This window comes from Argentina silus (assembly GCF_951799395.1).
Source record: "Argentina silus genome assembly, chromosome: 16".
Classification (NCBI taxonomy): Eukaryota; Metazoa; Chordata; class Actinopteri; order Argentiniformes; family Argentinidae; genus Argentina; species Argentina silus.
In genome coordinates this window covers 4,428,689-4,442,997 of record NC_139670.1, presented here as the reverse complement: position 1 = coordinate 4,442,997, position 14,309 = coordinate 4,428,689, and the positions used below count along the sequence as shown (strand labels likewise).

At 45.6% G+C, this 14,309-nt stretch overlaps 2 protein-coding genes across 4 annotated transcripts; both read left to right on the top strand.

Moving 5' to 3' along the window:
* The first annotated feature begins 575 nt into the window (after nucleotides 1–575).
* On the top strand, nucleotides 576–5,283 carry cdk5rap3 (CDK5 regulatory subunit associated protein 3). 2 transcript variants are annotated; one of them, XM_083687205.1, is made up of 15 exons: nucleotides 576–692; nucleotides 1,069–1,114; nucleotides 1,279–1,410; nucleotides 1,572–1,672; nucleotides 1,762–1,810; nucleotides 1,999–2,177; nucleotides 2,386–2,522; nucleotides 2,617–2,761; nucleotides 2,983–3,022; nucleotides 3,053–3,135; nucleotides 3,272–3,356; nucleotides 3,609–3,697; nucleotides 3,920–4,125; nucleotides 4,418–4,589; nucleotides 4,882–5,283. In XM_083687205.1, exons 1-15 carry the CDS (start codon nucleotides 687–689, stop codon nucleotides 4,945–4,947), a joined length of 1,536 nt encoding a protein of 511 aa, XP_083543331.1. In that variant the 5' UTR covers nucleotides 576–686; the 3' UTR covers nucleotides 4,948–5,283. The 2 variants fall into 2 exon arrangements, with proteins under 2 accessions (XP_083543331.1, XP_083543330.1); XM_083687204.1 differs by having other exon boundaries at nucleotides 2,983–3,135; nucleotides 4,882–5,282.
* A 137-nt stretch (nucleotides 5,284–5,420) lies between these two features.
* On the top strand, nucleotides 5,421–14,293 carry nfe2l1b (nfe2 like bZIP transcription factor 1b). 2 transcript variants are annotated; one of them, XM_083687987.1, is made up of 6 exons: nucleotides 5,421–5,482; nucleotides 7,132–7,999; nucleotides 8,811–9,050; nucleotides 9,344–9,433; nucleotides 9,700–9,867; nucleotides 10,096–14,293. In XM_083687987.1, exons 2-6 carry the CDS (start codon nucleotides 7,424–7,426, stop codon nucleotides 11,506–11,508), a joined length of 2,487 nt encoding a protein of 828 aa, XP_083544113.1. In that variant the 5' UTR covers nucleotides 5,421–5,482; nucleotides 7,132–7,423; the 3' UTR covers nucleotides 11,509–14,293. The 2 variants fall into 2 exon arrangements, with proteins under 2 accessions (XP_083544113.1, XP_083544112.1); XM_083687986.1 differs by having other exon boundaries at nucleotides 5,434–5,585.
* The last annotated feature ends 16 nt before the right edge of the window (nucleotides 14,294–14,309 follow it).

The window sequence follows — 14,309 nt, the reverse complement described above, 5'->3', positions numbered from 1 at the left end:
TAGGCCTGCCAGTGGTTAGTTGCCTGCCAGCAAGTTTCCATAGTGAGACCCCATAGTGGTTCTACCATCACAAGCAGTGATAAGGACTTAAGTGTGTGCTTTCTAGCGGACGTAGAAAACACACACTTCAACGTTTAAATGTTGATCAACCAAAAGTTTGAACAAGATCTTTTTTTTTCTTTTCTTTTTTTTAAAATCTGGAAATGATTAACTTAGGCTACAGGGGCAATTACTGTATGTTATGTACTATAAGCTGAAGACTAAATTAATATGTGCATAAGTCAATGCATCAATGCTCGTATCTAGAGGAAATAATGAAATATCCTTTCTGTTTCATCCCAGACAGGACAGAAAGAACAGTAATGCATCACAGCAGTCTAACAGACATGACATTTGAGGGTACAGCGCCCTCTGTTGGTAGTCAGTAAACATTTCACTCAAACCGGAACAGTAAGACTCACCAATTAGAAACTGTCCACAGTATAGTACCATTTTATTGGTCTATGTGAGTTTGGGTTCAGCTGGGAGGGTAACATCGCGTTTCTCTATTGGTTCCTCTACTAGTAACGTGTCGATCGAGTGTAAATAGTGTGTGTATTAGCTTGAAGAAGTCGCTGAAATCAAACCGCAATGTACCATAAATAGGGATTACAAATTCGACAATTTAATAAACAGTTAAAGAAACGATGGAGGTAATGTGATGCTGATGTTGACGACTTTTTGATATGGTCCTGCATGGTTGCTGTTCACTTGTCAAACTAGCTGTCAAACTCGGAGTGAATTGTGTAGATTTTGATGTGATGATTAATTTCCATCCTCTCATCTGTTCGGAAATTAGCTCCTGCATGATAACAAGTACACGATAATAGTAAAAAGCTCTTTTTATTAATGATAATGATCAAATATTTTAGCTCTTCCATCCATCCAGATGGTGCACACAGTGTCCTGTTTGGTTATGTGACCGTTATACTAGAGATGTTAGCCCACTCTAAATGTTGAATAACCTAATCACTTATCCCGATCCTATTCACCTGTAAAATGCTGTAAACAAGATATACTTCTCCACAGAATGTTCAAAACCTTCCCATCGATATCCAGACCAGTAAGCTTTGTGGTAAGAATGTTTTTATGCATGCATCATACAATGGGTTTTATTCCAAGATGGAAAATAATGTATCGAGTATGACCTTTGGATTGCAGTACTATACTGATGGGACTACTACAGATAGTGATCATAGCTAATGCACTATTGCCTCATGCTTCACTGTGTGTCTGTAGACTGGCTGGTGGACCGAAGACACTGCAGTCTGAAATGGCAGACTGCTGTGATGACCATCAGAGAGAAGATCAACGCAGCCATGCAGGACATGCCAGAGAACGAGGAGATCAGACAGCTGCTCTCAGGCTCCTGTGAGTCCCTGTCTCTTACTACAATGTAATAAAGCTGCTTTTACAAAGTATGGCAGTCCACTCACACTTAATTAACCATTACAGTTCATCTTCATTGGCTCTCCATTATATCACATTGCCAATGGGTTATCATGTATGTACTGTATGTATTGTGATTGCAGACATCCATTACTTTCACTGCTTGAGGATAGTGGAAATACTGAGGGGAACAGAAGCCTCCTCCAAGAACATCTTTGGCAGTTACTCCTCTCAGAGGATGAAGGTGAGGTTATACAATGTCTTTACACGTGTTATGCTGTCCACAATTCAGCAGTCTACAAACCAGCTGTCTGCTCTGTCTTGTTGCTGTAGGACTGGCAAGAAATCGTGTCCCTCTATGAGGCAGACAACGCTTATTTAGGTAAGTACTAGCAGTGTACTTCAACCCAGGTCCTGTGGACACAATGGCTGTGAATGCATTTGTTCCTGCCCAGTGCAAACACTGGATTCAATAACTCAAGGACTCTTTGATAAGTTGATTAGCTGAGTTAGCTACAGTAGCTAGTATATCTAAGTATTGACTCTGCTATGTGTGCCCCCCCCCCCCAGCGGAGGTGGCCAGCCTGCTGAGCCGCAGTGTGAGCTACGAGGTCCCTGCCCTCAAGAAGCAGGTGGCCAAGGCCCAGCAGCTGCAGCAGGATCTGAGCCGCCGCGAGGTGGAGTGTCAGAGCTCTGCCGCAGACCTGAGGGAACGCTACTACGCTGCATGCAAGCAGTACGGCATCACGGTGAGGAGGGGGGACACAGGGTTAAACACGCTCATCGGCAACGCGGGTAGAATGTGCTCTACGTGTGGGAAGAATCCTGTTTAACTTGAGAGAGCTCTGCATGTCACCTGACCTTTGTGTAAATCCAGGCATTGATGCCAGTGGTTATGTGGGAGTTACTTGGGCAGATTTTCCAGAATCTCTCTGGCTGTATGTCTGTCTGTCCCAGGGGGAGAATGTGGCTCGGGAGCTGCAGGCTCTGGTGAAGGATCTACCAACAGTCCTAGGGGAGATGGGGAGAAGTGCAGCCAAGCTAGAGGAGCAAATTCACCTTTACGCAGCCTTCACAAACTTTGTCTGTGATTGGTGAGCATGAGACCTGCCCCCTTATTCTGAAATGAAAATGGTATGCTAATAGAATAGAATAACACCTTATTTAACAGTCTTCCTTCTCCCACAGGTCAGAGCCAGTCCTGCCTATGTTGACGTTTGCCCAGCAGAGAGGTAACACAACATTCTATGAGTGGAGGACGGGAAAGACTCCGTCAGTTGTGGAGAGACCCATCATGGAGGAGGCGCCCCCTGATACAGTCACAGAGGAAACGGTTGGTTGGTTTCTCACAGTTAATATCATTTCAATCAGGTCCAACGTCTATCTAAGCAGTAATTCTGCTTTATGAAGTAGCAGGTCTCATATTTTAATAATGTGTAATAAGTAATCAACTGAAGTCTGATATCCTCTTCATTTTAAATTTGATAAACGTTTCACTCAGAGATGGTTAAATGCAATGCTGAAGAGATTCTTTCTTTTATTTTTCCAATTCAGATTGACTGGGGAGACATGGGTGGTGGTGGTGCTGGTGCTGGTGGTGCTGGTGCTGGTGCTGGTGGTGCAGGAGCAGAAACAGGGGATGTGAACTTTGGCATTGCTGTGGAAGAGGGAGTGGACTGGGGAATCAGCCTGGAGCCTGGCTCTGAGGTAAGACAATATTAGGGGATAGTTTTGTAGGTGAATCGTTTTCTTGAACCTGTACAATTGAATGGAAACTAGATTCTCTCATTCTATTTACCGGTGCTCTTTCAATATGCTGTTTTCTTTATCTCTTCTTCTACAGGACACAGATGCAGGTGGCATTGATTGGGGAGAAGGGGGGGAAACCGCCCCCATAGAAATTGAAATCGTGGACATGGGCACTGACTGTTAGTATTTTATAGAATTCCTACCCATTATTTAATCCACAAAAACACCACATTTTCCCAAAGCACCATGCTACTACACATATTGTACATTTCGTTAATTATTTTATTTTTTTTAAAGATTTTTTTTTAAATGTATATAACTACAGGGAATAAGACTTGAAGGCAAGCAGAAGATGCAAAACTATTTTTTAAACTTTTGAACACAATAAACTGAAGTGATTGTGGGCCATGGCCATGTGTGTCACTGTGTAGGTCCTGAGGGTGTGGCCAAGGGTGAGGACGCTCTGACTGTACTGGAGACCCCTCAGACTCGCAGCCAGTTCATCGATGAGCTGATGGAGGTAGTAAACAAGGACTAATACTAGACTCATCTGTTGTATTACGAGACTTGTGTGTTGTATGAGTATATTACAATACAATTCTATACCATACAATACAATGAAACATTTTCCTTTAGCTATACAGTATTACATTTGTCTCCATTGTAAGATTACAGGACACAGGTTCAGGTTGGTGATGAGACCTCAGCCTGAGTCTGAGACAGTGGTCTGTGTGTTTGGCAGCTGGAGGTGTTCCTGACCCAGCGGCTGAGTGAGCTGGGAGAGGAGGGGGATGTGGTGGCTATGAGCCAGTTCCAGATGGCCCCCTCCATCATCCAGAAGCAGACACGTAAGCACACCCAGGAGATGCTGGCAGAGGTCCGCCACCTGCTGGAGAGGCTGACCAACCTGCGCATGCAGCACCTCTTCATGATCCTGGCCTCTCCACGGTGAGTCACCCTGACATACACACACACACACACACACACGCTCCACATACCTGATGCACACACACACACACACACACACACACACACACTCACACACACACACACACACACACACACACACACACACACACACTGCAGCTACTGTCAGCAGCAGCAGCAGCATCATCAGTATATTGGCTCTCACACTAGTTGATAACTACTGTTTAGGCCTCCTCTACATTAGTCATTGTTTGGTCAAGGGTCATTTACATTAACTTAATTTTTTCAAAGCTTCTGTCTGTGTGTCTGTCAGGTATGTTGAACGTGTCTCAGAGGTGCTAAGACAGAAACTGAAGCAGGCAGACATATTGGTGCTGAAGCGTGCCACTCAGGCTGAGAGAAGACAGGAAGCCCTGGAGGAGCAGGCCAAACTGGAGCCCCGCATCGACATGCTTGCTGCCCGCACTCGTGAGCTCCAGAAACTGGTACTGAAATAACCTTCTAGCCCCCACCTCTATAGTGTTGATAGATATTGATGGTCCTAATGGAAAGTTTTGAGACAGATAACAGCTCTGAATGCTGACCATTACCGCCAGTCAATAAAAACAATATGGTAAATGCTAAGTGGGATGCTTGGGACGATTCAACTCTGACGCCACCCCATTGAAGTTGAGATTTAAAACAACTAGGGTAAGGGTTAAGGTTAGCATCTACCAGAAAATACTGCATTGTTATTGTATGACCCATCTTTGACCTGTGATTTGTTGTGTTTTGCAGATCGAAGCTGACATTTCAAAGCGATACAACAACCGGCCTGTCAACCTTATGGGAGTCAATGTGTAGGCTGTTGTTATTGCTGTTGTTGTTGTTGTTGTTGTTGTTGTTGTTCGTTCACCAAGATTTTTATCATCATCTCCATCATCATCCCTGCCTTGGACAAATAAATGTTTTATTGAATATTAAATAAACTATGAAGGTTTTGTTTCATGTGTCTGCTGTGAACAATACTCCATAACACCTGGAGACAGATGAAACTACAGACAAGAGACAGGTGTCCACTTTCTAGAACACTGTGTATACTTTGCCATTTCTCAACCTGATAATTTTGAAACCTGACTCCCGCGCTGATGTGATGTGTTTATTTGACAGAGAGTTGGCACTGCACTAAATGCAACTGAGAAGGACATGGGGATTAAATGTGGGATGTTGAGTGGTGTGATGAAACCTGCGTCCTAGAATGTTCTACGCATGCTCTGTATGCAGGCGTGTTTTGGTGCGAGAGATGCGCCGTCGCGGCTAGCGTGGTGCTAGCAAGTTGGACATTTTGCAAGTCATGGTGGGCCATTCAACGGGGAAAGGGAGTGCATAACGACATTGGGTAATGCTAATAAAACCTATGAGAAAACTGCTGGATTTGATTGATGGTTATAGAAAGGAGGTCGACTTGTGGGCAGACAGGCAGAATTTTTAAATCTTCACGCGTAAGTATAAAACAGAGGCTTTAGCTGGCTATCTAGCTTGACAGCTTATGCTAGCAAAGTTAGCCAGTCGCTAATTGTGCCTGAGTGTTTTAACAAGCGAAATAACAAGTCAGCGGGTGCGTTATCTGCTTCTTGTGTGTGTATGTCTTTGTGAATTGTACTGCAATGGTCAACTTTGAAAATCATTGTTTGAAATACATTATAACATTAAAGTTCAATATTGTTAGCATTTGCCCCTCCCAGTTGTTGTGCCTCAACACCCCGCCCCCAGTCTTCCCCCATTGGCCTAAATCGATCAGAATCCCGTCTAGTGATCGTTTTCTAGGTTCGTAAAAGGCTGACGAACCTGTCAGTCATCACTGCGCCACTTGTTGCTAGGGAGGTTGCTTGGTAGTGACAGCGGAAGTGAGCACTGTCAACACTTCCTGGTGGCCAAAAATACCGGTAGCTAAATGACAGCTCTGATGTTATAAACCAGTATAAACTAAAGCTATTTAGCGTGTAGTACTATTAGCTTGGAGACTTTTAAACATTATCAGCTGAGCTGACAGTTATATTTAGTATGCAATTATTGTTTGTGTATGACTACACCCTATTTGATGACACAGAACACAGTTGTAGATCTTGAAAGAGAGAGGACGAGTTGCCTAGCTAGTTGCTGAAATCCCAGCCAGATGGGGAAGGGAGACATGATGAAACCCAGCACGACTGGAGGAAAACCCGAGAAGAGACCCTCCCTTGTTCACCTCCACACCAGTCTCCTCCAGTAAAGATATTGCACTGGCTGAGGTGATGTATTTCAGTGTCGGTGAACTGTCAGGCTTGGGATGTCAGATTTGCCTTTGCGTACTTTGATCAGCGACGTGCTACTACTAGGTTATGTCCTCCTTCATAAAGTGGATATAGGCTACAGCTGGTTATATTCGATGTTGGTGGAAACGGTAGTGGAAGTAATCTGGCGTAGAAATATGTGCATAAAAGGCTTGGTTCCTTTAGCATTTGCTGTCAGGGTGGTGTATCAGTCTGCATTATTCGATCTTTCATGGGATCTCTGGGGAGATAGTGTGCTATACATGTCCATCTATGTATACAATAACCTATTAATCTGTTGGCTAATCTGACATCGTGTATTGTTAACTGACTATGCTAGCTGCTGTACATGATAGTGGGAAGGTCTGTTTCAACACCTGAGGCCATGCCCACATTAAATGTTCGCTGAGCTGTGCATTCAATGCATTCTGCTGCTGCTGATAAGCTTACTGGCTTCTCATATCATATTCTTTTGACGTTATGTAATGCACTCTTTTCCATATGACTGGGTGATATAAGTAAGCAAGTGCATACAGTAGGCTGTTACTGTGCACTGAGTTACTGTCCTTGGTTGGTTGAAGGACATTCATATCATGCCATTATAAAACACCAATACTAAGAAATTGTCTTATCTCTCTCTCTCTCTCTCTCTGTCTGTCTCTCTCTCTCTCTCTCTCTCTCTCTCTCTCTCTGTCTGTCTCTCTGTGTCTCTCTCTCTCTCTCTCTCTCTCTGCAGGTATGGGAGGACTTACTGATGAGGAAGACATAGAATATAATTGACATTTTGACTGACATTGGACTCAAACACAAGATAGAAGGAACTCTGTCTTCTAAGTCAACTTTTTTGACTAACACAATCCCGCTGAAAGATAAAGGGGCCCTCCCCCACACTGTCACGTCTTCAATTTCATACTTACATTTTTTTTAGCTTTTTATCTCACAGTATAAGTAACTATTGCGGCACTGTAGTTTGACCCTTGTTTTTATTTTATTTGTTTTACTTTCATTTTTTGTTCCTTTGTAAAGAAATGCTTTACCTGAAAAAGTACTTCACAGAGGGCCTGATTCAGTTCACCATCCTCCTGAGTCTCATTGGGGTGCGGGTGGACTTGGACACCTACCTGAGCAACCAGCTGCCCCCGCTGCGCGAGATCATCCTGGGCCCCACCTCGGCCTACACCCAGACCCAGTTCCACAACCTCCGCAACACGCTGGACGGCTATGGCATCCATCCCAAGAGTGTGGACCTGGACCATTTCTTCGCAACCCGCCGGCTGCTGAACCAGGTGCGTCAGCTGGATCGCCTGTCTGTGCCCAGTACAGAGCTGAGCACCTGGCTGGTGCACCGTGACCCCGAGACCGTGGTGTCCGCCGCCGGCCAGTCCAGCCCCAGCATCACCCTCGACAATGGGCCCGGCCTGGAGGACGTCGTGAGCAACCCTGAAGCCCCGGCCATGAGAGGGGGCAGCGGCGGAGGAGCGCCTGAGTCCACCTACAGCAGCCTGGGGGGAGAGGAGGACAGCAGCCTGGGAGCCGTGGCCCCAGAGGACAACCAGGAGCAGCAGCAGAGCAGCAGGGACGCCAATGATGACCTCACCAAGGAGGTAGGCTATAACCATGATCTCATGTGCAGTCAGTCTCATAAGACCAGGGCAAACTGGCGTGAAGTTGACCGTATATATATATGACCGAAAATATGACCATATATAACTCTCAGCCTACTGAGTTTAGCTATTAGGCACTATCAGACACACCTTGTATGTGGTGATCCTTATCTGAATAAGCCTTAGTTTTAAATCGGAATTTTGTATACAAGGTTTGTTTTGGTGCTTTTGTGTACTGTCTAAAATATGTATTTCTTGGTGTGGTAAATCATGGGTTCCCCAACCACTCCCACTCCCAGTCACAGGACTGCCACTCGGAAGCAGCATGGTCCCGGACCACACTAAGCTGCCATTGTTGAAGCCTTATAATGAGTCGAGTCTCCCGCAGGGTCACATGCTGCTATGTTAATTAAATGGCCACGGTTGCATCAGATCGCTAAGCTTTTAGTTTCATGATCTGACATGGATGCAGCCAAAAGTAACTGTGTGGGTTAAAGTCACATGTCTGAGGATGATTGCTAATGCACTAAGTCATTATATATATATGCCATTTAGCTGACGCTTTTATCCAAAGCGACTTACATTGCAGTGAGTGCATACATATCAGTATATATGGTCCCAGCGGGAATCAACCTTAGCGTTGTTAGCGCCATGCTCTACCAACTGAGCCACAGAGGATATCTACAGTGCTACATGGTTAGGCATCAGTATAGCCAGTTTAGCCTCCCTCCATTGTCAGTTGTGTAAGACACTGCAACTTAATTAAGGTTTTTTCTTTATTGTCCTAATGCCTGTTTTATGTCTTTTCCAGGACATTGATTTGATTGACATCCTGTGGCGACAGGACATTGACCTTGGTGCAGGACGGGAGGTGTTCAACTACAGCAGCCGGCAGAAGGAGAGTGAGGAGGAGGAGGAGGAGAAGAAGCCCAGCCCAGAGGAGAGCAAGGAAGGGGCTGAGGCCCAGCAGGAGAGCTGGAGGAACGATGTCAACCTCCAGGGGGCGGCGCAGCCCGTGGACGGAGAGACTGGGGAGAGCATACCTGCACAGGTAACAGCAAACACCTGTCGTTCATCTCTAACACCTGCATGAAAACACCTCTTTGGCACAGTCTTCATATTTTCCGTAGACGATTAAAAAGGGGCATGAAAGAAGCTTGTTCAAGGAATATGAGGCGGTTAGGCCACACGGGGGAGCTGTTTTACACAAAAGGCGAAATGCCACTGACACCAATATTTATTATACCTATACTTATTAAGCACAGAAAGACAGAGCTGGTAATAGATGAGATTTCCCTAATTTCCCCTGCAGTTGTAAATTACCTTTTGTCCCTGTCTCCCCAGCTCCCAGTTCTGGGCTCCCAGACGTCTCTGTCCCTGCAGGAATGTCTCAGGCTGCTGGAAGCCACCTTCCCTTTCGGAGAAGAGACAGAGGTAAAGACATTCCCAAGCTGTCTCAAGAGATAAAAGCTTTATATCTCTATTGTACGCAGAGACCACTAGTGGGAGGCTTATCATACCTTGATAAAGCATGATGGTGCAACGTATCGGACTGTTGCACAATTCCTCTGGCAGTGTTTTGAATGTGTCCGCTCCTGTTAAGATTAAATGCTCAATCCAGTATTTCAAGTAAATTCACTCTATAGTCTCTCGAAATAACAATGTTCTTTGTTAGACTTACATCATCCTTATCTTCTTAGTTCCCAGCCCCAGTAGTCGCCCCAGAGCTGGCTGTCTCCTCCAATGAAGAAGCTCCATCCACATCTCAGGGGCTGCCTCTCCCTCTGCCTCCCCCTCTGCCCCAGCCTGCCCCCCAGCTAGACCTGGAGCAGCAGTGGCAGGACATCATGGCCATTATGGAGCTACAGGTGTGTACAATACCGTACTCGCCTATTGAATCTCTCCTTCGATCCTCCGATAGGCAATTTGGGATTTTGATTTTATTGATTTGTTTTTATGGATTTGTCTCAAACCAAAACATCCTGTTTGTTTTTGTGTGGTGTTATTACGGTGCAGGTATAGTGGCAACCTAATGTAAAATGTCACCATGTGTCTTTTCATTGAGTTTTCACTGACAACATCTCTCTGTTTTGTAGGAAATGGAGGTGAACAACACGTCAGAGAGCTCCTTCCTCAGCAGCACCAGCTCCAACAGCACCAGTAACACCCCCGCCACCCCCGAGACTGCACCCGTCGGGAGCTTTGTAGGACTCTCTCGCTCCACCCTCATCAACCAGGATGTCAGCCTTCACCAGGCCTCCCTCCCTAGCTGCAGCCAGGACTTCCCCATCCCCACACTCTTCAGCCCAGAGCAGGACCCCCCCGCCATCAGCACCCCACGCCCCCCCACCACCGTACCCCGCCTCTCCTCCAGCAACTCGTCCAACATCAACTCCACCTTCGGAGCCACTAACCTGACTGGACTCTTCCTCCCACCTCCTCTCAACAGCACAAACAACAACATCACCACCTCCACCCCTGTGCTGCCCGATCCCTTCAGTAGTCTATTAGAGGAGTCTATGCTGGATGAGATCAGCCTACTGGACCTAGCTATGGAGGAAGGCTTCAGCCAAGCCCAGGCTTCTCAGCTGGAGGACGAGCTGGACTCAGACTCGGGCCTCTCCTTAGACTCCAGCCACAGCCCAGCCTCCCCCAGCAGCTCCGAGACCTCTTGCTCTTCCGCAGCCTCCTCCTCTTCCACCTCCGCCACCTTCTCAGAGGAGGGCGCCGTGGGGTACAGCACTGACTCTGAGGCCGCCACCGTAGAGACGGAGGAAGGCGCGGTGGGGGGTTACCAGCCGGAGTACAGCAAGCTCTGCCGGATGAGCTACCAGGACCCCTCCAACTTCCACGGCCTCCCCCAGCTCGACAACATCAGCCACAACCACACCTACAACCTTCCGCTGTCTTCACCCTATGATGATCACCCGGAGTTCCCCATCTCCACCGGGAAGAAAGTGAAGCAGCAGCACCACTCGTCCAAGATCCAGCCCCCGCAGGACTTCCTGGACAAGCAGTCGAGCCGAGATGAGCGCCGTGCCCGGGCCATGAAGATCCCCTTCTCCAACGAGAAGATCATCAACCTGCCCGTGGAGGAGTTCAACGAGCTGCTGGCCAAGCACCAGCTCACCGAGGCCCAGCTGGCCCTGATCCGTGACATCCGCCGGCGCGGCAAGAACAAGATGGCCGCCCAGAACTGCCGCAAGCGCAAGCTGGACACCATCATCAACCTGGAGGAAGGCGTGCACAACCTGCGGCGGGACAAGGCCCGTCTGGTGAAGGAGAAGATGGAGTTCATCCGCTCCATCCGACAGATGAAGCAGAAGGTCCAGAGCCTCTACCAGGAGGTCTTCACCCAGCTCCGGGACGAGGAGGGCCGGCCCTACCCCCCCAGCGAGTACAACCTCCAGTACAGTGCTGACGGGAGTGTCCTGATCATGCCTCGGAGCATGGCGGCCGAGCAGACCACCCGGAAACCTGACAAAAAACAGAAAGACAAAAAGAAGTGAGGGGCGAGCAACGTTGCCTTTTCGTTCATTTTGCTAAAAAAAAAAAAAAGAAAAAATCACTAAGTAAGATTTCTGCAGACGCAAGAGAGAGATGTCCTTTTTTTCTTTGAGAAGATTCTTGGTGGTGAGGAGAAGAAGAAACAGAAGAAGAAGAAGAAGCATTGTTGACTACTCTTCCTGCATTAGTGTTTTGTTTCCCTTTTCTGTTTTTTTGGGTTCCTGCGTTTTCTCCCCCCAGAAAGCGACTTTGAAGCAGAAGTTATTCGTATGAGTACTGATTTTTCATTGTTTAGGTGGAAGAAAAAGGTTTGAACAAGGAAAAGAAGGGGATGAAGGAAGGGACTTACAAAAAGAGCTGTTTGAAAGTTCATCTGCACTCTGGATCCTTTATGGCACCCAGCTAGCGAAGAAGAGGATTATTATGTCATGTTGAAGTGAAGTGAAGGGACTGGTATCAAGTGAAGTCAGAGAGTTACGAAGAAAAACAAACTTTCAGTCAACGTTAACTGAGATGGAACACCGGCACATAATTAGTCAGCTTTGAAAGGACTGTTATATTCCAGGGGCCTTTGGAGTGATTTGTATCATGACTGTTTTCTGGAGAAGTAAAAGTTCTGAATGTTGAGGAAAGCCAAGAAGAAAAGCTTGAATTGAGAATCGGGCCTGAAGGTGGTTACAGAGTACAGATACCAAAGGGTTGAAGCAAGTCCATCACCTAGGATATAAGTATCTTAACAATTCTATTCTAACCTATGGTTGTATGGTGTACTACACCTGTCCTCTTGTCTAGACGAATGTCTAGTTTGGTCTGACACTGCACTCGTTCAATATGTGTTTGTATTGGAAATGATACCGTTACTTTCGACCGGACAATGTCAGTCAATTAATGACTTCCAAGTTGGGAGGTCCCTTGTAGGAGATGGAATTTGACATAGCCTACGTAGAGCTAGGACACTGGGATGAAAAAAACGAAAAAAGGGTGAAGCTGAGGAAGCATTTTTGGACGGCCATTAAAAAAAAAAAAAAAAAAAGCATATGGCCACAAGGAAGCATTTTGGGCCGGCCATCTTGGAGAGAGGGAGTCCTTTATCGCGGAGCGCGATGAGTAGATTCAGTATGAGATGGACACTGAGATGAGGAAAGGAGGCACACACACACTGCATTACAAATGTATCAGCTTCTGTATATTATCTATACAACATAGAACCGTAATTTGTCCTTCTCTAAGGCTTGGCTGTATGCATTTGTGCTGTGTCTCTCTGGCTATCCCTCTGCTGCAGGTGTAAAGGAAGAACGCTGCCAGCATCTCCCACGTCTCCCTCGTACACATGTTCATACTCTCTCAGAATAAGACGGGTGGCAAGTCTGGCTTGACGCACCTGCTTCACCTGGATTGAAAGATCTGCGCCCCTTTATTGCATCATCACACACACACACACACGCCTTGTGTTGAGCCTGTCATCCCAACGCAGGAATGTGATTGGCCACATGTGGGGAACTCAAACAATTTTGTTTGTGATTGGCCGTCTTTTGCAGGAAGTGCAAGTACTGTAGGAAGGAATTCCAGCCCTTGAGGGAAGTGTCACCTGTTTTATTACGAATCAATCCACCCATCTTTACTATAACTTATGTTATAGCTTGGTTTGTTGGTTTTATTGGATGGTGACTGAAGTAAGCATTAACTATAACAGTTTGGCTGCAGTCTAGTAGTAACTGCAGAGAGTGGTAGCCTTTTGAAAGACTTGAGTTACTTGGTAATGTTGTCATTCTATTTGATAGTTACCCGAAGTTATGGACAAGATTCAGTTAATTTTAACCGATAAATAGCCTAGCAGCTGTCAGCTACAATAGTACACGTCATAGGTTTGTGATGTCATTTAGCAAAACTAAACCAATTGAATCAAACTGATTTATCTGACAAGCAGAATGTGTGAACTGAACACCCTGTATTGAATGCCTTTGTTTCACAAACACATTTCTTGATTTAAAGGTTTTTGAGAACAAAAGTTGTTGTACTGTTTTCAGAAACATTTAGAAGTGCTATTGGCTGAGCTTGTGTTTTCACTGGGGTCAACAATTGTGTTTTAGCATGTACCCCTAAACCCCCAAAAATATAAGTTGGCCATTTAATGTAGCAGAGACATTTTAGTCAATTTGTGAACCCCTAGATCTACAATAAAGGGGAGAAAATAACTAAGTTGCTGCACTAATAAGAATGTCTTTATATTATTATTCATTTACATAGTTTTTTATAGTATTAAACACTCAAAGGGCCAATTACCACTTTGCTGTTGATCAAATGTTTGATGCAGTAACAATAGTTTTGAGGTAAACCTTGTTCGTGTCTCGAAATTTCAAGAAGCAAAGAAAGAAACAATAAACTAAGTTAAGAGTTAAGTTAGGCCTCATTTGAACCGCCAAAAACGTGACGTGATATTCAGGCATGGATTTCAATCCCTGATTGAAAGCATTCACTTGCATTGCAAACTCAATGCAACACACACCCACTGTTACGTTAATACTACTACTATCTTAGTGCACTGCTTTTTTTAATTGTCTTGTTTGTTGTTCTGTAAATATTTTCATGTTTCTTTCTTGTGTTATTATATATGTGTCATTTTTTTCCTGTAGTTTTGTCTTACGTGTGTGTTCTGCACAGCCGTCTCACCCCCGCGCTGAGTTTGGTTGTACTGGTTCTTCTCCTTGGTTCACTTTGAAAATATTTGCTGGCAATCTGGGATTGTTCTTTTATTGATTAATAAAGTGTTTTTATTTTCATCTGTGATCTGTGTGTCTTTGGT

What these genes read in the sequence shown, in the direction of transcription:
- cdk5rap3 (XM_083687204.1), top strand. An exon ending in TCATCGATGAGCTGATGGAG is followed by an intron (nt 3,698 to 3,919) that starts GTAGTAAACAAG and finishes TGTGTTTGGCAG; the next exon opens with CTGGAGGTGTTCCTGACCCA. An exon ending in CTCGTGAGCTCCAGAAACTG is followed by an intron (nt 4,590 to 4,881) that starts GTACTGAAATAA and finishes TGTGTTTTGCAG; the next exon opens with ATCGAAGCTGACATTTCAAA.
- nfe2l1b (XM_083687987.1), top strand. Translation starts at nt 7,424, where the DNA reads ATGCTTTACCTGAAAAAGTACTTCACAGAGGGCCTGATTCAGTTCACC. An exon ending in GGGAGAGCATACCTGCACAG is followed by an intron (nt 9,051 to 9,343) that starts GTAACAGCAAAC and finishes CTGTCTCCCCAG; the next exon opens with CTCCCAGTTCTGGGCTCCCA. An exon ending in CTTTCGGAGAAGAGACAGAG is followed by an intron (nt 9,434 to 9,699) that starts GTAAAGACATTC and finishes TTATCTTCTTAG; the next exon opens with TTCCCAGCCCCAGTAGTCGC.